Below are 22637 nucleotides of genomic sequence, written 5' to 3'. Positions count from 1 at the left end.
GTGACTGCACTGCATTAACTAGCACCTTTACCCACAATGCCATACCCATAGACAGTGGCAGAGTGGATTTTGAAGGCTTAAAAACCACCATTGATGTCTTATGTCAGCTTTTGTGTCCAGAACTGTTTAACCCTAGGGCTGTCTTATGACATCAGCAGACACATGATTGAAGGGTTTCCAGTCGTGACCATCCTGTCTTTTCTAACATGGTTTATTTCAATCTATCCTGAGACAACAGAATCTAAGGAAACTAAGAACGATGCTTTGCTTTAGCAAATAGTGACACACAGATTTCTGCCTTGTATGTTAAACCTCTCTTCCGAAAAAAAAAAACAAAAAAAACGATAAACGTCGCCCTTTTCATGGGCCCGGTTTCCCTGGTGTATGTGTTCCCCCAGCTGGACGGGATGCCAGTCCATTGCAGCGTTACTTAAGAAACAGGAAGAAAGAAAGTTGTAATGAAAGAGTACAACAGGGGTTGCCACCACTCTCCTGCCTGAGCCTCGTGGAGCTTTTAGGTGTTTTCACTCAATAAACACACACAGTGCCCGGTCTGAGAATCGAAACCGCAATCCTCCGACCGTGAGTACGCTGCCCTAACCACTGGGCCATTGCGCCTCCACTTTTTCCTCAACGCATAATATTTATTTCATTGCTTGCACTGCATATACTGTCCAATATGTCCTTCCTTTTTTAATATGGTAGGTATCATTTGGCTGCCTTTTCTAGCCAAATGTGCAACCGTTAACTTGCCTGTTTGTTGGTCCATAATGTTTATTCTCATTACTTGATCTCTTTAGTATCGCAACAAAGTGAAAGTGTGCTTAGAACCAGTCATTCTGGAAGAAATCAGGGAAAAGCACCGCAAAATGGTGAAAGCTTATATTAAAAACCAAAGTCAATATCCCGAGAGGCACTGCAAGACCTATGACAAATACTTATTTCTCATTACAAATCAGGTGAGGTTATTCTTATGTTAATATTTACATTTTTTCCTTGCGATTTAATGACTACATAACACGTAGTTCTATGGTTAGGGCTGTGAATGTAAGGGAGATAACCGTCCTTTCACAACGTGACGGAATTAGGAATTTGAGTTTGAACTTAAGGTATTTGAGGAAGATGTATGGAGTTCACATATGTATATATATTTTTTTCATCAACGTATGAGGTTCTTAGAATTTTGTAGTTGACAGTTATCATGTTTAACTCTTTTTTGATGTAGTATTATCATGTTTATTCTCTTTAGAAATGTTCAACATGATATATCCTAAAACTTATTAATTCAATATGATTAAAAAAAAAGATACATTTTATTAAAATCAAAGATGAAATTAATTGTGATCTGGAGGAATTTCATGGAATGTTTTTTGGGTTTTTTTTCTTTATAGAAAGTCGATAGTTTACAAATTAAGAAAAAGAGCAAATATTTTTTAATATTTATGCATAGACTAGATAGGCGCAGGAATGGCTGTGTGGTAAGTAGCTTGCTTACCAACCACATGGTTCTGGGTTCAGTCCCACTACGTGGCACCTTGGGCAAGTGTCTTCTACTATAGCCGTTTTCCATGCTAGCATGGGTTGGACGGTTCTACTGGGGTCTGTGAAGCCAGAAGGCTTCATCAGGCCCAGTCAAATCTGGCAGTGTTTCTACGGCTGGATGCCCTTCCTAACGCTAAATATATATATATATATGTGTGTGTGTGTGTGTGTCTGTTTGTGCCCCCTAGCATTGCCTGACAACTGATGCTGGTGTGTTTACGTCGCCGTCACTTAGCGGTTCGGCAAAAGAGACCGATAGAATAAGTACTGGGCTTACAAAGAATAAGTTAATTTGCTCAACTAAAGGCAGTGCTCTAGCATGGCTGCAGTCAAATGACTGAAACAAGTAAAAGAGTAAAGACTAATAGGCATTTCCAGAGGAATTCTACCTTCTGAAAATCTCTTCATATATAATAATTCTAGGGCAGTGAACTGGCAGAATCATTAGCACATTGGGCAAAATGTTTAGTGGTATTTCATCTGTCTTCACATTCTGAGTTCAAATTCTACCAAGGTCGACTTCGTTTTTCAACTTTTCAGGGATGATAAAATAAGCAGTAGTTGAGCACCAGGGTTGATGTAATCAACTTACCCTCTCCCCTGAAATTGTTGGCCTTGTGCCAAAATTTTGAAACCAATATAATTACGTTTAATGCAGCAAGCTTAAACTCACTCTGTGCAAAAACAGAAATACAGTAACAAAAGGTTTAAACTTGTTCATCTGTCTGCTTGCATTGCTTTTGTCTATAGTGACATCTCTGTAAATAGCCTGCAGCCTCTGTGGATATTGGGAAGTCTGCATCCCTCCTTTTTCCAGAATTTGTTGGCAGTACATTGCTTCCATTTGGAAGCCGTTATTTGGCTGCAATGAAGATGAGCAAGAAAAAAAGAGTTGTTATAGTAGAAGAGGTGTGCAATTAGAACAGGGTATTCTTTTATTTGTTTCAGTCATTTGACTGTGGCCATGCTGCAGCATCGCCTTTAGTCGAGCAAATCGACCCCAGGACTTATTCTTTGTATGCCTAGTACTTATTCTATCGGTCTCTTTTTCTGAACCACTAAGTTACAGGGATGCAAACACCCCAGAATCGGTTGTCAAGTGATGTTGCAGAGACAAATACAGACACACAAACACACACACACACACACACACACACAGAGGACAGGCTTCTTTCAGTTTCCATCTACCAAATCCACTCACAAGGCTTTGGTCAACCCGAGGCTATAGTAGAAGACACTTGCCCAAGATGCCATGCAGTGAGACTGAACCTGAAACCATGTGGTTGGTAAGCAAGCTACTTACCACACAACCTGTTAATAAAAAAGTTTTGCACTACTTTTGGTACAACCTTCGTAGTTACTTAATCTTTATGCACAGATTGATTTCTAGTTTATTTATTTTTGTGTGTGAGTGCTATGAAATTGAGTCTGTGTTACAGACTTTCTTTATTTACTTGCAGTTTCTGAATGTAGTCAGTAGCTCTGACAGTCCTTTGGGGGATTGATTATCTTCTTTGGGGATGACCCTAACTGAAGAGTCATCCTCAAACTGAGCTGGCAGAACCGTTAGCACGCCAGGCGAAATGCATAGCCGTATTTCATCTGCCGTTACGTTCTGAGTTCAAATTCCGCCCAGGTCGACTTTGCCTTTCTTCCTTTAGGGGTCGATAGATTAAGTACCGGTTATGCACTGGAGTCGATGTAATCGACTTAATTAGTTTGTCTGTCCTTGTTTGTCCCCTCTATGTTTAGCCCCTTGTGGGTAATAAATAAACATACATTAAAACTATGTTTACATTTTTCATATTTCATTTTAAATAATTGTTTGTATACAACACTACTACTACTATAACCAAGATGGTGGCCACACATCTATGTTATAGTTATTCTATGTTAATACTTGTAATTTTTGAAGTGTTTGGTTTCTATTTTAAAGAGAACAATAAGGTTTTGTTGAGTAAAATTTGGCTGCAGAGAGACTATGCAAGGGTTTGTTTTTGCTTCTTAATTCAGTTTTAAGATAAAAAGGTATTTCAATGAATAATAAATGGGTCTAGTCTGCAGGTTATATGTGATTTTGATTTCCTTGTTGTTTTGTTGGTATTTAATAGGCTGAAAAAGATATAAATGTATTTCTGAAAGAAGAGCATGCCTTTGATGAGTACTGCCAGGAGGTGACCAAGTATAAAAAATACATTGCTGATATATCTTATTATGTTATAAAAGTAAGTACAGATTTCAATGATTCTTTGACTGATTGAATTTTGCTATCAAAGCAGACTACTACAACCACAACCCTAATCATCATTGTTGTCATCATTGTTGTCATCATCGTCATCGTCATCGTCATCGTCATCATTACTGCATATGCTTTATCCGCACTTTTGACAAGTTGTGGTGCACCTGAGCACTGTATACAATAATTCGATCTAATTGACTGGCCCCCTCCCCGAAAATTTCAGGCCTTGTGCCTAGAGTAGAAAAGATTATTATTATTATTATCATCATCATCATTATCATCATTGTGGTATGTTCATGGGTGTGATTCTTGGATCAGGCAGCATGTTGTGTCCCTGAGTCCTTGAGCAAGGCACTTCATTTCATGGTGTTTCAGTCTACCCTGTTGAAAATGAGTAACCACTGGGCTCCTGGTACATCTCTCTCTTCTCCCAGCCATCACATTCTGGCTGTTATTCTGAGACAAGAGGTGGGAAGGATGAAAAGACATTTGTGTCTGCTTGAGACTACACAGACACCTAAAACAACTAATGAAAGCTTGGTACAAGCAACCAGATCATAATTCCTTGTGAATGATGGCTAAGCTTTTGTTTTTTTTTTTTTTTACTTCCCACTCACATCATTCCTTTCCAATCATTGCAAATCATCTTATTCACAACTCAAGTTTCAACTTGCTTACTTGTACTTGTGGCGACATTCACTCTGGGCGGGTTGAGTCGGCTTCTTCTACTCATGGAAGAAGTTTCGTGAAATATGTGGATTTCACAAGCGGTCCCCAACAATCCTGCATGTGGAGACATCCTGTTTGCCACAGATTGTCTGCAGACGCAGGGACAGAACGACCGAGGAGCTGCCGGTTGCCAAAGCAGACACTCCAAAGATTTTCACCAGAGCCCCGTCTGCCGGGTTGTGGCCCTAATACCACTCGGTGTCAGACCAATCCGCCTTGGGTGGCCCTACCAGGAACCGAAATTCCCGACAGCATGCTCTGACACTACCCATTGCCAGCGTCCCCACCACAGTGAGGAGGGGATGGATTTTGGGGACGCAACAAGTTTCAACACGACACGGCATTTAGTTTCTTGTAAAATACCATCGTGAAGCTAGCTTTCAATATGGACAAATAGACCTCACCATTTTTATTTACCATCTTTCTTTTCATTTTAATCTAGAATGTTCACGATGTTTTCAGGAAACATACACAAATTCTCTGAACATTTGAATGTTTTGCTGCAGGTAGTTCGACAGGAGTTGTTTGAGTTGCATTGTGATGAATTATGCTATGCCCTGATGAAGAGAGCTGAGAACGTGAAGGAGAAACTTTTATCACAAATTTTTAATAACCACACATCTTTGGTGAAGATGTAAGTTGTTACTTATTGCTTCCTTATTTCTTTGGGAGAAGAAATGGTGAATTCGTTTTTATGTAACTAACATTACTACATCCTTCTTTGCTTTATTTTTTGTTTTCTCTTTCCTCTCTTAGAATCGAATTTTTGAAAAAAAAAAAAAACTTGGACAGCAATCGGAGTGGCTGTGTGGTTGAGGAGGTTGCTTCCCAACCAGGTGGTCTTGGGTTCAGTCCCACTATATGGCACATTGGACAACTGTGTTCTACTATAGCCTGGGGGCCAACCAAAGTCCTATGAGTGGATTTTGTACACAGAAACTGAATGCATATATGCATGTGTGTGTGTGTTTCTATGTTTCCTTGTGTTGACATCATGATGATTATAGATAAACATCACTGGCATTAGATGTGATGTTTGTTTCCAGTCTTCCATGGTAAACATGTCTGGCCATAGGGAAATAGTACCTTACTTGGAAACAGGTGAAAGCTGGTCACAGGAAAAAACATCTAACCAACAAATCCTATCTGCAAGCATGGAAAAGTCCATCTTAAACGATGATGATGATAACGACATCCTTCTTTAATTTATTTTTTATCTTTTTTTTCTCTAGTTTAGAATTAAATTGATCAAAGGAAATTCATACAATGTGTGTCTCTAAACTTTTTCATTACTATTATGAATTTAAAAAAATAATAAATGCGCCCTTTTAAAGCCTAGCCAGGCTCATGGGCCCAGCTTCCCGGTTTCTATGGCGCATGTGTTCCCCAGCTGGATGGGACGCTAGTCCATTGCAGCGTTACTCATTTTTGCTAGCTGAGTGGACAGGAGCAACGTGAAATGAACTGTTTTGCTCAAGAACACAATGCGTCGCCCAGTCTAGGAATTGAAACCACAATTTTACAATCATGATGCTGACGCCCTAATCACTAAGCCACACGCCTCTGCCACTATTATGAATTAATCACTTTTTATATACATCAAGTTAGAAACAGTTAAAATATCATGTTCTTCTTCTTCTTATCTTCTTCATTTGCTTCTTTATGTTTGCAATCTTTGTTTTTGTGCTTCTCCCCCCCTCCCTCATCTCACAGGGAGTCTTGTCTTGCAAGTTATTTGGTGACTCCACTTGTGCTGGTACCATGAAAAAGAAGCAGCCAGTACGCTATGTAAAGTGACTGTGGTTAGGAAGGACATCTAGTCATGGAAACCTTGCCAAAGCAGACATTGGAGCTCACGGCACTTCCTTGGCTCCTCAGATCCTGCTGAATTGTTCAACCCATACCAGCAGGGAATACAAACATTATATTATAATGAGCATCGGTGAGCTGGCAGAAACGTTAGCGCGCCGGGCGAAATGCGTAGCCGTATTTCGTCTGTCGTTACGTTCTGAATTCAAATTCCGCCAAGGTCGACATTGCCTTTCATCCTTTTGGGGTCGATAAGTAAAGTACCAGTTTTGCACTGGGGTCGATCTAATTGACTTAATCCCTTTGTCTGTCCTTGTTTGTCCCCTCTATGTTTAGCCCCTTGTGGGTAGTAAAGAAATATATAATGAGCATCATACAATGACACACACACACACACAAAGTCTCCCTTGACCACAAGTGGCCTGAACTCTTTACATGAACACCACCCTGAACATAACTCCATGTCCCCCTACATGGCCTTGCTTTTTGCTTTTTGAGCCAAAAAATTAACTAACTAACTAACAAACACAATTATATGTACAAACACAGACAGACAGGCACCACACACATATGTAGTTCAAAACTTAAAATGTATGATAATCAGCATTTAGGACTGTGTATATATTCCCATTTGTGTCTTTGTCCTTGTGTTGTTTGATATGAATGCAGAGCTTGAGCATATCAGAGAGCAAAATGTAGAAGAGAAAACAAGGCATGGACGATTCTTTATGATATGCTTGAAGGTATTTAAGATGGTGGAACTTAACAGCTTACAAACAACCATTGCATAATGTCAAGACAAGGATAGACACGCACGGACACGCACACACGCATGCACACACATGCACACATACATACATACACATGCACACACATATGCACACACATATGCACAGACACATACACACACACACACACACACACACACACACACACAATGTGCTTGCATGTACACGGAAGACTTTTTTCAGTTTCTATCTAAAAGTTCACTCAAAGTTTTGCTCAGCTTGAAGCAATGGTAGGAAATACTTGCCTAAGGTGCCACTCCATGGGGCAGAAGTCTAAACCACATCACGGGGAAGGAAACTTCTTATATTCACACCTCTGTGCCTGCATTATTTAACGAAACAGGTGTGTAAGTGGCTGTAAGGGGAGAAGTTTGCTTTCCAATCATATGTCTCCAGGTGTTCAGTCCCACTACATGGTACCTGGGACAAGTGTCTTCTACTCTAGCCTCTGGCTGACCAAAGCCTTGGGAGTGGATTTGGTAGACAGAAACTGAAACAAACATGTTGTATGTATGTGTGTGTGTGTGTGTGTGTGCGTGTGTGTGTGTGTGTATAAATATAGATATAGATATAAATGTGTGTGTCTGTCTGAGTTTGTCCCCCACTGTCACTTGACGTAAGGTGTTGGTGTGTTTGCGTCCCTGTACCTTAGCAGTTCACCAAAAGAGACTGATAGAATAAGGCTTTGAAAGAAAAAGTACTGGGATTGATTCATTCAACTAAAAGTTTTTCAAGGTTGTGCCCCAGTATGGCCACAATCTAATCACTGAAACAAATAATAGAAATAACGGCATTAAAATAAAGCAAAAAAGCTAACTTCATTCGTTTTTCTTTCTTTAATTCTTGAAACCTGGTGTTTTTTTTCTTTCCTTTACAGGCTTATGAATAAATATGAAGAAATCACTGAAAAGGCCATGACTACACCAATCAACACCGCCCAGTTGATGGAACTGAAGGCTTACATGGAATCAGTTCAAGGAATGACCATTGTGGAGCTTGAGACTAGCCTGACAGAGATGCTGAAGCAGTTGAGTTACCTTCTGTGTAATGTCAGCATGCCGGCAGCAGATATGAACACCAACCAAGAAGTGATTAAATGGCATGACAGAATGCCAGCCATATTCAAAGAACACAAAATGAATATTGCAGAAAAGCGGTTGCAATTTGAAGAAGGATTAAAAGTAAGATTCATAATTAGAGAGACATTTTATTTTGAAACTTCTTTTACTTGTTTCAGTCATTTGACTGCGGCCATGCTGGAGCACCGCCTTTAGTCAAGCAAATCGACCCCAGGACTTATTCTTTGTAAGCCTAGTACTTATTCTATCGGTCTCCTTTGCCAAACCGCTAAGTTACAGGGACGTAAACACACCAGCATCGGTTGTCAAGCAATGTTGTGGGGACAAACACAGACACACATACATCATGATAATGATGATGATGATGTATGTGTGTCTGTGTTTGTCCCCACAACATTGCTTGAATATATACATATGTACGACGGGCTTCTTTCAGTTTCCGTCTACCAAATCCACTCACAAGGCTTTGGTTGGCCCGAGGTTATAGTAGAAGTCACTTGCCCAAGGTGCCACGCAGTGAGACTGGACCCGGAACCATGTGGTTGGTAAGCAAGCTACGTACCACACGGCCACTCATTGTTTCCTATGATTTCTTTCTGTTCATGTCATCTTGGATTTTGATTTGTGTGTTGAAGTAGGCACAAGTATTCTTGTCAAAGAACAGTGTTTTATTTCAATGTTTTATTTCCAAAGTGGAATTTGCCTTCTATTATTTGTATGGAGCTAATTATGAGTGTTGTATTGTTATTTAAGGCACCGAACTTGTGTTTCTAAATGAAGGTAGGACTATAACTCTTGAGGTTGCTGAGAAGTAAAGGGGTAGCAAGGTTTCAGGTTCAGTCCCACTGCTGTAAACCTTGGGTTGATCAAAACCTTGTTAGTGGATTTGCTAGCTAATCGCATACATAAACACACACACACATGTATATATACATATATATGTGTGTGTATTTGTGTGTGTGTGTGTGTGTGTATCTCTTATTATAAAAGGCAGATTTTATCTGCCTCCCTTTGGGAGTTATACAAATCTACAATATAGGATTTCTTCAATTACAATTTACCTAGCATTTTTGAGAGTACAATGCATCGCGTCATGCCAGGTCCAGTTTTTAAAATTTAAACTCCAATTAAGCAAAATTTACAGAAAACTCACATTCTGGTGTGTGTGTCAAATGCTTTTCTTAGTCTGGTTTACACCACACGCAAACGCACACACACAGTGGGCAACGAATAAAGTGAAACTAGATGTAATATTTGTTTCTCTCTATCACGCTGATAGATACATGAGTAAAATGTATGGGAAGCTAACACATAAGTGTGAGTGAAAATGTTCTTGGAAGAGAGTAAATAGCCAGAGATAGTGATTTGAGGAAGACTACATTAAATAACCGTAGTGGCTTGTGTTAGTAATAAAGTAAACATACACTCATACATACATACATACATACATACATACACACACACACACACACATACATACATACACACATACATACACACATACATACATATACATACATACATATACATACATACATACACACACACACACACATACACACACACACAGTATTGAAGCTTGAGAACAATCAGATACATTTGCAACACATCTGTTGAAAATATTATTGTTCACACACATACACATACATATATACATACAGACAGACAGACAGATAGACACACACACACACACACATGATCCAGCATGGCCACAACCTCAAGGCTGAAACATATAAAAGAATAACAGAATATAAATGTGTGCATGTGTGTGAGAGAGAGAGTGTGTGTGTATATGTATGTATGTATGTATGTATGTATGTATATATATATAATAATGCGGTTTTTTCAACAACTTGAACTAAAAGTCAGAGGGGAATGGGATAAACTACTTATATTAACTTGCTATAAAAGCAGGTAGTAATTTTATCTTGTCCTTATTCATAGTGCAAGTTTTGAAGAGTGCATTTCGATTTTAACAGCTATTTTTTTCAAAGCTATATTGGAACAGCCTAGAAGACGAGCCTCATCATGAAAGATCTGTAGAACTCGACAAGGACATCCTGAAAACCCTGGTGGAACAAAATCTCATCGTAACTGTTGAGGAACTAGCAGAGAAGCTTGATTTGGTCATTCAACCATTCATTGAGACCTGTGTGCTATCGGAAAAGTCAGCAAATGGGTCAATGGGTTCCTCACGAACTTTCCGAGTCTAATTGCATGCAGAGAGTGAATGTATGCTTTTCTTTGCTGTCACACCTCACCACTACTGCGCTATGTATATCTATATATATAAAACTGTAGTTGTGCGAGTGTCTGTCCCCTTCGATTTAGATTCCCAACTACTCCCACATTTTGCGGTGCAGTTTAACCAAATTCAGTAGCTTATAGTCGTGATTCATATCGAGCCCGTCTGAGTATTAGCGCGCGTCTACGATGAGTCTACGATTTTAAAAAAATTTAACATCATTTTTTATTCCATTTTAATGCATAATTTTTCGTGTGTCGATGGCGGCGGAGTTGGCGTCCACGCTCACACCTGCACCTGTGGGGAAGGGAGTGCAAGGAAATCAACGTCGTAATGCGTTGTCAAGGAGACCAGCGTTCTTTTAGAACAACGACTTCATGGCTTGAAGACACCAAAACAGAAATGGCTAAGAAAGCGTCTACATGAGATCTACGATTTTAAAAAAATTTACCATCGTTTTTTTTCCATTTTAATGCATTTTTTCGCTATTATATAAGGGAAGTAACTCTCTAAAAATTTCTACGATGAGTCAACGATTTTTCAAAAAATTTACCATCATATTTTTTCCATTTTTAATGCATTTTTTGCTATTTTTTGGCTATAACTCTCTAAAAATGCTTATATAGTTATTTCCCTTACAAACCCGAGCAACGCCGGGCGATACTGCTAGTATATATATATATATATATACACATATACATACACACACACACACATATCAAATATAAATTAGAAGCAGAACACAAAGGATATCGCAGAATATGTGTTTCAAGCTTTATAAACAATCTGTTATTACATCAGTGTATTTTTGATATAAAAGATAGTTTAAAGCTCTCTTCAGCTGCAAACATTGTTGGTCCAAAGATCACATCACAATATAAAAAAATATAAATAGTACATTTAGTATTACCCATTATAATAGGTTTATCATATCTCCTTGAAAATGTGTATTTGTATTATTGCCTAACTGGATAAATGTATAAAGATTCATTGGATTTCGAAAATCTGCCCATACTGTATCACCAATCAGCATAGAGTGAATGTTAAATAGATTGGAATGAGTTTATACTTAATTCTGTTTTATAAGATAGGAAAAAAATAAGATAGAAAGAAATAATAGAGAGAAAACGGATTTTTGTCAGTGAACAGGTCGCGGATTTTAGCGACAAAAATATTTTGACAAATTAAGCTTAAATGTTGAAGTGAATCAAACGGTTTTTGTGTGTTTCTTAAATGGCTTACAAACACCTTCCACGCTGCAATTGTTTTCGTTTCAGCACACGATCTCAGATCAAATCACTTGCTATGCGAGTACATCTCCGTAATAAAAGTTAAAAATGTTGAAAAAATAAAAAAGTAAGAAATAAAGAGTAAGAGTAATGGAAGTGAAAGACAATAGAAGCAAAAGACAAGAGTAAGAAAAGCGAAAATAATAAAAGTAAAAATAAGGATAATAAAGTTAGATCCACATATAAATAAGAATTAGCCAAGTTAGAATAAAGTAACAAAAGAGATAAAAACAAAAGAATTAAGAATATAAAGTTGAGTAAGAAGTAAAGAGATAAGATACTAAAGGGCTGAGAATAAGATTTTGGCTTTGATGAGATGGTAGTGGTCATAAATAATTTCTTATTTTGACCAATATTTTGAAATACAGACTGAGGTTGTAATTTGATATCGTTGTGATGAATGGTCAGTTTACTCAAAATTACTGGTCAGTTTACTCAAAATTACTAGTCAGTTTACTAAAAATTACTAGCTTTATAAGTTTTCTTAAACAACGAAAAAGTAGAGTACAGGACAAATAACACAAGGAAAATTCCCCTTCTTCAGTCGCCATGGTTTCATCTACTCTGCGTTTCGAAGGTGACTGTTTATATTTTGTACTGTCGTTACTGTCCTGTTTTTGTTACCATTTTTACCCCTCCGCAAAAAGATCTCACATTTTATTTAATTTGCTTTTCGCGGAAAGGAAAGTTTCTATGGAAAATGCGTATCGCCGTCACCTTCGAAACGCAGAGTAGATGAAACCATGGCGACTGAAGAAGGGGAATTTTCCTTGTGTTATTTGTCCTGTACTCTACTTTTTCGTTGTTTAAGAAAAATGTCCAGTTCCTTGGTTTTGTGTTTATGTTTTCGTTTCTCATCGTGTTCGACGTTTTTTTGGTGTCCTGTACCCATATATCTTTATATATAAAACTAAAGTTGTGCGTGTGTCTGTCTACTCCGATTTAGATTCCTAACTACTCCCACATTTTGCGGTGCAGTTTAACCAAAAGCGGGTATCTTATAGTCGTGATTCATATCGAGCCCTTCTGGGTATTAGCGTGCGTCTATGATGAGTCTACGATTTAAAAAAGAATTTACCGTCATTTTTCTGCATTTTTTATGATTTTTGCTCGGGTTATATAAGAGAAGTATATATATATATATATACACACATGTAGAGGTAGGTACGTACATATATGTATGTATATATGCATATGTTTTATTTATTAATTTATTATCTGACGGAACGCATGCATCCATTTCTAAGTAAGATTGTTCTATATATATATATAGATATATAGTCTTCCTGGAATATTGCGAGGACTTCCTGGAAAGTTCCGAGGATGAGAGACTTCCTGGAAAGTTCTGGGGATGAAACTACCTTTCTTTACAGCAATGAATGAGACACAAAGCTGTTTTACTGACAGACTCGAATATCACCAAAAACGGTGTTATTAGCACTACACTGTCATCAAAAGATCTCCTAAACTATCACCCCTCCCCTTCCCGGACTCATTGGAAAATGCTAAACAACTCTTTGAATTCACACATATAGCATTGAATAAGTTCTCTCCTATTGTCTTTGTCTCCCTGTCTCTCTCTCTTATTCTTTTTGCTTTTATCCTTATTTTATTTTTTTTTATTTTGAAAGCTCCGCCGTGAGAGATTCATTGAAGAATTGGAAAGTTACTCAAAACAGGTTGAAGAACTTCAGACACTTGGAGATATAGAGGAAGTGAAGAGATATGCTCGCAAGGCGCAGGTTATTGAGACAAAACTGAATGTAGCTGCTGAGAAGGTGCGTATTATTGGTTAACCCTAAATTACAATATTTCTCTTGAAAAACATTGCCTTTGTTTCAGTTTTGAAAATAATTTAGAGTTTAGTAAAATAACATTATCATTGGATGCTACATGTATTAACATGAAATTTTGTGGGAAGAAATGAATTCAGATCACTTTAAAATAAAAAGATTGCATCATAGAATTATGGACAATCTCAGGCAGGGTTAGTTTCAAAATGGTTAACACTTACCATAGTTTGAACATCTTGTTTCTCAGGGCATTGACACTCGAAAGCTTTGATGTCTAGCTGCTCACTTTCTATAAAGCTACACAGGATTATCCACCATTTTTCCAACAAATTTGGCCACTTTTTTCACTATATAACATGTCAAACAGGCTACCTACATACACATGTATGGTCCAACACATCATTCTTCCTAATATGTTCTTCTTTAAGCTCTTTGCTTCCTGTGGAGCACTGGCTATCAATGACTTTATTCCACTGTTATCAACTCTGGGCTATCTTTACTGCTTCACTCCAGTTGGATCCTTGCTTTATCAGCTCTGCCTCAGTATCATATGTTTCCCTGAGAGAAGGCCTTCCTCTCATTGATGCTTCTGTAACTTTGTTTTATTTTCTAGATAAGGGAGTTGACCCTACACAAACATATTTTTACCTCTGGGAAGAGGTTGTCCATACTAGTTAGGTTTCTGTCATTTGATCTGTACAGCATGGGAGGCCCTACCAGGAACTTGTGCTTCACTGACATCGATCTAAGGGACTTTGGGATACACAAGCCACTTCACTTCAATAAGGCCTGAACCTTGTTGGGGTTCCTACTTTGTAGGTCATCTCAAATAGACAATCAACATACATGAGTTTGTAACAATCTCTAGTGAACTTCTCTCTATTATATATACATACATACGAATGTAGCAGGTAACAGCTAACCTTTGGGCACTGTTTTGGATCTCATTGTGTCTTCCACTCTTATTGGTTGATATTGGCACAATTTGTCTCTTACTCTATCATGCGCCAATATGCAACTCAACCAATCGCAGCCTCCAAATAAATCACGTGAGAGAGTCTGTTCTAAACTGCATTTGAGCCTACCGTTAGTTATAAAAACTCACCTCCTCCTAGTCTTGGCGTCTGTTGGTTTCAGACTTATTAAGGTCTAACCATGGACCACATTACAGCGACCTCCATCTTCATTGCTACCATCATGTCTCACACCAACATTGTCAACAACATCTCTACACAGCACCAACAGACTGCACGGGTTCTGATATATCACTGTTCGTGAGCTACCACACTATGGTTAACAGCAAACATACATCCCATGCAGATGCATGCAGACATATGAATAAATGTCCATCAACCACTTCCATTTATCATTCAGCTTGTGTGGCAATGAAGATGGAGGTCGCTGTAATGTGGTCTGTGGTTAGACCTTAGAAGGTCTGAAACCAACAGATGCCAAGACTAGGAGAAGGTGAGTTTTTATAACTCATGGTAGGCTCAAATGCAGTTTAGAACAAACTCTCTCACATGATTTATTTGGAGGCTGTGATTGGTTGAGTTGCATATTGGCGCATGATAGAGTAAGAGACAAATTGTGCCAATATCAACCAATCAGAGTGGTAGACACATATATATATACGTGTGGCCAGCATTAAAGACATTTAAAGTTACAACCTTGTTTATATATTCTTTACTGGGTTTCCTACCAAATGATATCTCAGCCTTCTGAGTGAGTCACATTAGGTGGTTCCACAAACAAGTTTCTTGAATGAAATGGTTTACTCACCTGCAGCTATTGATCACCTGTATATCTAATTTCTATAGATTGAGGCAATCAATAATGAGGAAATGGCTTTTGGTTGGGATTTAACAAACTACCCCCTGCGACAGCAAGTCATGACTGTCTTGAAACCATATGTCACTCTATTTACAACGACTGTAGAATTCAGAGAAAAGTATAGGTAAGTGACTTATTGTTTGTTTTATGAAATTTTTGCTGTCACAATTGGAAAGAGTCCACAAGCACTCAAGCTAATTTGTTAAATTTTGTACTAAGATCTATTATATACCAGTGAGCAAAGGAAGGCTACTTTGGACAGTGTAGCTCCTTATATATAATAATTAGATGAAATGGTCATGGCTGGAATGCTTTTGATCATAGGCCTACTTGATTTGGGAATATCTGGGACTACACAATGATATCTAACACCTTTTTTCTTCTGCATTTTCTTCTTACTGTTCTTTTATGTACAATCAGAACTGTGTGAAATACTTTTCTATCCCTTTTCAGCGTTTGGATGGATGGCCCCATGTCAGGAGTGAACCCTGATGTTGTGGAAGTAGAAGTTGGTACCTTTTACAGAAGTCTCTACAAACTTGAAAAGCAATTTGACAGTACCCCTGCTCCTAAGAGGATTGCCCACAAAGTAAGTCAAATACTTTTAAGTGAATTCAGTAAATAAGGAAAAGTTTGCATGTCATGTGCCAGTGCAGGCTGCCATAAGATTATGTTTTGGTGAATGTTTGAGTTAAATATTAATCAATTTAGGTAGGGATTTAGCTGTGATTTTGTAGGGAAATAGCATCTTAGCTAAAAATCAGTCTTCTTGGATATAAGCATTAAATTTGTAAGAGAAGTAGCAGATCAAGACAAACTAGGAAAGATAAAGAATACAGCCTGATTTTTACTCTTTGTTGAATCCATCTTGACACATTTTTTGCCATATTTTGCTTTAATTACACTACCTTTGTTTCATTTAATTTTGAAAATAATGGAGTGTTTAGTAAAATAATTTTGTTTTTATTAAGCTGGTGTTTGGAAGATAAATTAACATGAAACTTTGAGGAAAGGTTTTAATTTAGATCGCTTTAAATCAGGACATTTAAATCATAGAACCAGGAGGGGTAGTCTCATGCAGGTTGATCTCAAAAGGTTTAAATTATTTATACTGTTAAAACTTGTGTTAAACAGTCTTGGAATGGATGTAACTGTGGTAGTTGTTGGTGTAGATGTGCCTCTTCAGGTGATTTCAAGAGGTGTTTCGTTAAAATAAACTCTTGGTTTTCGTATATAGAAATGGCAAATTATGGCATACAGCTTCCTTTTTATTGAAGATCCATAAATGCCAGATATAAAAAGAAACAAAAGGAAACCAATACTACACAATACAGCACGTTCCTGTTCATCGGACAGTTTTGTTAAAACTGTTCGACGAACGGGAACATGAAACTCTGAGTAACAGCTTTTGTTATATTTCTACTGTTTTTAAATAAAGCATATTACTCTACACCTATCGTTCATTGGTTATATTAAGATAATTTATAGATCAAGAGATAACTTGGTTTGATAAAGTATATGACATTGAACACAAAATTCGTCATGTCTCCTCTTGTAGTCATACCTGCATCCATGTTAAAACAAAACCTTCTAAAAAGACTGAATGACCTAAGAGAGTACAGAATACTATGTAAGGTAGTAGAGTGCATGGAGATAGGTATATATATAAGGCAGCAAGCTGGCAGAAACATTAGCATGCCGGGCGAAATGCTTAGCGGTATTTCGTCTGTCGTTATGGTGTGAGTTCAAATTCCGTCGAGGTCGACTTTGCCTTTCATCCTTTCAGGGTCGATAAATTAAGTACCAGTTACGCACTGGGGTTGATGTAATCGACTTAATACCTATGTCTGTCCTTGTTTGTCCCCTCTGTGTTTAGCCCCTTGTGGGTAATAAAGAAATAGGTATATTGAAGTCCACTATAAAAACCAGTTATTCATATTGTAAGCCAAAAATTATTATTTTGAAAATTGCAGACAAAATCCCAAGTTGAAGAATTCAAAGGCCACCTGCCTTTGATACAAACTTTGTTCAATCCTGGTTTAAGGGATCGCCACTGGGAGCAGATATCTGAGATTGTTGGCTTTACTCTGAAACCAGATGACAGTTATTGTCTATCTAAAATGGTGGACATGAGTTTGGAGCCATTTGTTTCTAAATTTGAAGGAATCAGTGAAGCGGCTAGCAAAGAATATACTCTGGAGAAAGCATTGGAAAAAATGAAAACGGACTGGTCTCCGGTATGTAAAAGAAATCTTAGAATCATTTGAATTATTTGGTGTTTCAAAAACATTTTTTGAAAATAATGATAATGATAATGTTGCTGATTATGATTAATATCAATATTATGACCACCACCACCACCACCATCATCAATGTTATTTCTATCAAAGCCGTCCTTTACTAATACTACCATCATTACCATCATCATAATCCCGTAGTGACCTCTTTATTACTCCTTTCCCCATTTCCTCTTCTTTCTTCTCATAATCATGTCAGTGCATTTTAAAGCATTTAGTGAGATTCCCATATCAGAATACAGCATAGAATACATACATACTAGATATATATATATATATATATACATATGGCCAATTCCCAACAGGAAGGTCAGTTGGAAGGCCAATCTTGCACTTCAAAGACAAACTAAAAAACAATCTGAAATGATGCAACGCGCCTTTTTCTTTCTGGGAAAACAAAGCATCAGAATGGTGGACCTGGCACTACTCTTGCTTCTCCTCAGTTCAAAAATTTGAGCAAAATCAATTCCAACACCAGGACCAACTTCATGCAAGCATGAGGGCACACTGGCAAAACACTGTTCCTCTAAATGGAAACCATACCAGTTATTGTGGTTTTGTGGGATGAAGCAAAGCAGGCCTTGCCATCCACTCCAGAAAACACAGTAAATGATCTACAAGTACTCGAAAAAACTGAGTCCTCAACTTGTTCCATTTACCAAAAGGTTTGCAAGGCACCAGCAGGCCTCAAGAGACACGTTCGTGTCCAGAGAACATGATCAATGCTTTATTTTTCTGAACTCTCATTTGTTGTTCATGACAAGAGAATTCATCCATATGTATGTATGTGTGTGTGTATGTGTGTGTGTGTGTATATGTGTGTATACCCCATACACACACACATGCAGAGACCTGTAAGTTGCTTCTAACTTTTGATTGGTTACTACTTAATCATAGGTATACCCCCATGTAGAACTAACCAAGATATTTCTCCTCATCATTATCATCTTTGTAGCTTTAAAGTTTGTGGAAATTTTTTTTATCCTGTTGTCATGAGTTGGATTGCAGAAAATCAAATAAGCTTGAATACAAAAAGAAATAAAAAAAATATAATTTGAAAACTAGCAGCTTAAAGTTGTGAAAAGATACCATGGCTTGGAAAATGCTTGCTACAGTATTTAACGGAAACAAAGTGTGATGAAATCATATCACATTCAGTTAAGGTGGTGAGTTCTGAGGCACCTCTGGAGACCATACCTGCACTACCTGGATGGTGTTCAGGTGTGGTCTCCATTTGTTAGACAGTTGTTTCCATGGTTCACCTCGTTTATTGAACTGGACCCATGGATTAAGCGTTGACCGCAGTTGGGAGCTTGGCATGCAGAGTATCATCAGATACTTGTGCTTCTCTCCCAGGAGGGCAATGCCAGTGGCAGGGGTTCCACCTCATCCTTTTATAGAGGGTTAGTAGAGTTTAAATATGATGATGCTCTGGGAGAAACCATGGGCTTTGATGAGTATACTTGCCAGCCTGTACTGAAGAACATTCGGGCCAGGGCCTTTGGACAATTTCCAAAAGTCCCTGGTATGTCAACGTTACAAAGGTGCCTTATCTGTTCAAGACAAACTCTTTAGACATGATTCTTCAGCCGCGCGAACTTGTCCAAGATGCAGTCAGGACAATGAACCTGTCCTGCAAGCAATTGTGCAATGTCTGAAGATATTGGAACTTTGGGTTTATGTTGAACAACTGTTGTTGCATCTGAGGAGAGAACAGCTGTTAACTGAGTCTGTAATTATGATTGTTCTGCCGTCTACCCTCATTAGGAAAGAGCAGGTTTGTTTCCTCTGTGTAGTAGCTACCACGAAGGAGGTAATGTGGAAGACAAGAGAGAAAGGGATCATAACAGTCATTTTCATCTCCAGCCTTGGATTGGTGAACTTTGTCCTTTTCCATATGAAAAGGAAAATAAGGATGGAGAGGAGATGCCTGTCACATGGAATATTTCAGAAAAGATGGACAACTGTAGCAAGAGTGTTGAGAGTAAATGAACTTGTTTGGGTGAGAAATTAAAGAGTCTACCAAATGATTCAGTGTTGGAATGTGGTTTGTGGGGTCGGTCACGTGCCTCACTTCATAATTATTTTTTTCATTCATTTTTGTTTCTCATCCGAATTTTATACTTATTTATCATCAAGTATATGCTCCATTCGTCCCCCGACCCCTTGTCTGTCTTTGTATCAACCACTCTGTTTTTTGACTTTTATGGTTAATAAAGAAAAGAGTTCAGGTGGTGAGTTGGCAGAATCAGTAGCACATCGGACAAAATGCTGAGTTGCAGTTCTTCTGATTTTACATTCTGAGTTCAAATACTGACAGGGTCAATTTTGCCTGTCGTCCATTCAGGATTGATAAAATATGTACCAGTTAAGTGCTGGGGTCAATATAATCAACTAATTCTTTCCCCAAAAATTTCAGGACTTGTACCGTGTTATTCAATTAAGGTACCAGAATCATTAGAGCATTGGAAAAATAGCTTGCAATATTTGTTCTGACTCTTTAAATAGTGAGGTCAAATCCTGCCAAGGTCAACTTTGCCTTTCATCCTCTGGGGCCAATAAAAGTATCAGTCTAGTACTGGGGTCAATGGTATTGACTAATTCACTCCTCTGAAAATGACTTTGTGCCTAAATAAGAAAGCATGATATCATTTAGTGTTGATTTCAAGTCCTTCTGTGGACTTGAATCAGACAATAAGAAAACAGCCCCAAAACATTCTCCTTGAGAGCTTTCTGAATTAAAGGGCTTGTGAGTCTTGTTTAACCCTAGGTCAGCTCTGATTGAGTAAATCTAAGATAAAAGACATTCCTGCCATGACCAATCCCATCTTTTTGTATATCAGGAGCTATATCATTCAGTGTACCTTTATTTATTTAAGACTATGTTGTAATTTGTGGAGGCACGTGGATTAGTGTTTAGGGTATCAGCATCATGATCGTAAGATTGTGGTTTCAATTCTTGGACTGGGCAATGCGTTGTGTTCTTGAGCAAAACACTTCATTTCACATTGCTCCAATCCACTCAGCTGGCAAAAATGAGTAACGCTGTGATGGACAGGCGTCTCGTCCAGGAACACATACACCATAGAAACCGAGAAACCGGGCCCATGAGCCTGGCTAGGCTTTAAAAGGGCACATTTATTTTTATTTTTATGTTGTAATTTGAAGGAAATTTGACTGCTATTTCTAGTAATCCCATAGATATTTACTCCAGTGATGGTGAGGTAGTTAAAAAGACAGAAGGATATTAAGAATGATTGCAGTATAATTTTGCTGTGCATCTGTTACATTTTTCAGCTGGAATTTGTTATGATTCCCTACAGAGAATCAGGCACGTCCATTCTGTCATCTGTGGATGAAATCCAGTTGCTGCTAGATGACCACATCATTAAGACTCAGACCATGAGAGGATCTCCTTTCATCAAACCATTTGAAGCAGATATGAAGTAGGTGTCTCAAAGTCCTCCGTTCACTAATGTGTGCACACACGCACACACGCACACACACGCACACACACACACACACACACACACACACACACACACACACACACACACACACACACACAGAAACACACACTCACACTAGCTCTTTCTCTTTGAGTGTCCCCAGAATTCTTAATGGCTATCTTGCAATATTCTTTAAAAGATATATTTCTCTTTAGAAAATCTTTGCTGCCTGACATGCGCATGCGCACATGTGTGAGTGTGTATGTATATATATTAATATACATGTGTAAATATATATGTGTGTATATGTATATATATTTGTATTTGTGTTGAACATTTGAAAAATGTGTACACATGTGTGTATGTGTATTTCTCTATTTTCTGCAAACAAAATGCACAAAAAAGCTACACATTTGCATTATGTTATATATACAATAATAATAAAGGACGTTACCGTATACATTTTTACAAACCAAGGACGTTATATAAACCTCCTTGACTCAAGTTAGAGAAGGGGTGCGTATTATATAGAAGGTTTAGGTTTTTCAGAGTTACAGCCCCCTAAAAATCCCCTGCATATTATACTCAAGGGCAGACTATACTTGAGGACTTAACAGAATTCCTCTGGCTTTTCAGACAATGGCTCAGTGTGTTTTTTGTGGCATTGACATCACCTAAACAGTCTCACTGTTTTATATTTTTTTAACACAGAAACAATATGAAGCTACAAGCCAGCCTGAGGCCTGAGTAGAAAGCACTTACTTGTGATGCCACATGACAAGAATGAACTTGAAACCAAGTGCTTGTTAAGTGGTCTTAATGACATGGCCACAATTCTACCCTACAGTCAAAGTAGAGTTTTCAATACAAGTATTTACTGAATGGGGTTATGTGGCTTATAGTGAAGTGAGATCTATCATCTTATTTTAGATTAATTAGGTTTTAATAGTATATAGGGCTGTGAGATGGCAAAAATAGTAGAGAGTAGAAGAAAGTGCCTTTCAGCATTTAGTTCACATTTCAACATTCTGAGCTTAAATCATTCTGGGGTTCTTGCTTCTTGCAGGTTGCATTTTAGTTTCACTGGTTTTGCATGCATTATTTTAACCAATCAGAAATTTTAGAAATAGTAGTCTGTTATCTGTTTTTAGTTAGTTTAACAACAAGACAGTCATTTTAGATCCAGCATCATCACGTGTTAATTTCGCTAATCAAATATTTTATGCAGTCAGGAACAAGTTGCCTGTGCAACCTAGTTTTGACTGCATTAATTAACTGAAAATTTGTTCAGTTTCATTAACCCGCACTGGGAGCATGAGCTTGACATCTTGATTTTTGTTCTAGGAACAGTCATCTACAAACTATTACATTGCTATTTTGTTTCATTCTCCTTTTACTATCTAAATGTTAACTTTGGTTTAGCCTCGGCAGAACAATTTTAGCTACTTTAAATACATCTATATTTGTTCAACTTTTCATTTATGTTCATTTATCTGTTTGCACATATTTAATTCTACAACAATTCTTACATAGATGTGAAAACAC

At 37.9% G+C, this 22637-nt stretch overlaps 1 protein-coding gene across 2 annotated transcripts in view; it reads left to right on the top strand.

Moving 5' to 3' along the window:
* LOC115215808 (dynein heavy chain 7, axonemal-like) overlaps positions 1-22637 on the top strand; it is a 177725-nt gene that overhangs the window by 34848 nt on the left and 120240 nt on the right. For both annotated transcript variants that reach the window (XM_036506057.1, XM_029785114.2), the window contains exons 11-19: positions 801-959; positions 3654-3767; positions 5017-5144; positions 7985-8288; positions 13352-13498; positions 15334-15470; positions 15800-15935; positions 17320-17583; positions 20941-21089. In XM_036506057.1, the coding sequence (XP_036361950.1) occupies positions 801-959; positions 3654-3767; positions 5017-5144; positions 7985-8288; positions 13352-13498; positions 15334-15470; positions 15800-15935; positions 17320-17583; positions 20941-21089 (1538 nt within the window). The remainder of the gene's footprint in view (positions 1-800; positions 960-3653; positions 3768-5016; positions 5145-7984; positions 8289-13351; positions 13499-15333; positions 15471-15799; positions 15936-17319; positions 17584-20940; positions 21090-22637) is intronic.

This window comes from Octopus sinensis, linkage group LG9 (genome assembly GCF_006345805.1).
Source record: "Octopus sinensis linkage group LG9, ASM634580v1, whole genome shotgun sequence".
In the NCBI taxonomy this organism is placed as follows: domain Eukaryota; kingdom Metazoa; phylum Mollusca; class Cephalopoda; order Octopoda; family Octopodidae; genus Octopus; species Octopus sinensis.
This window is presented reverse-complemented; position numbering and strand designations above follow the sequence as displayed.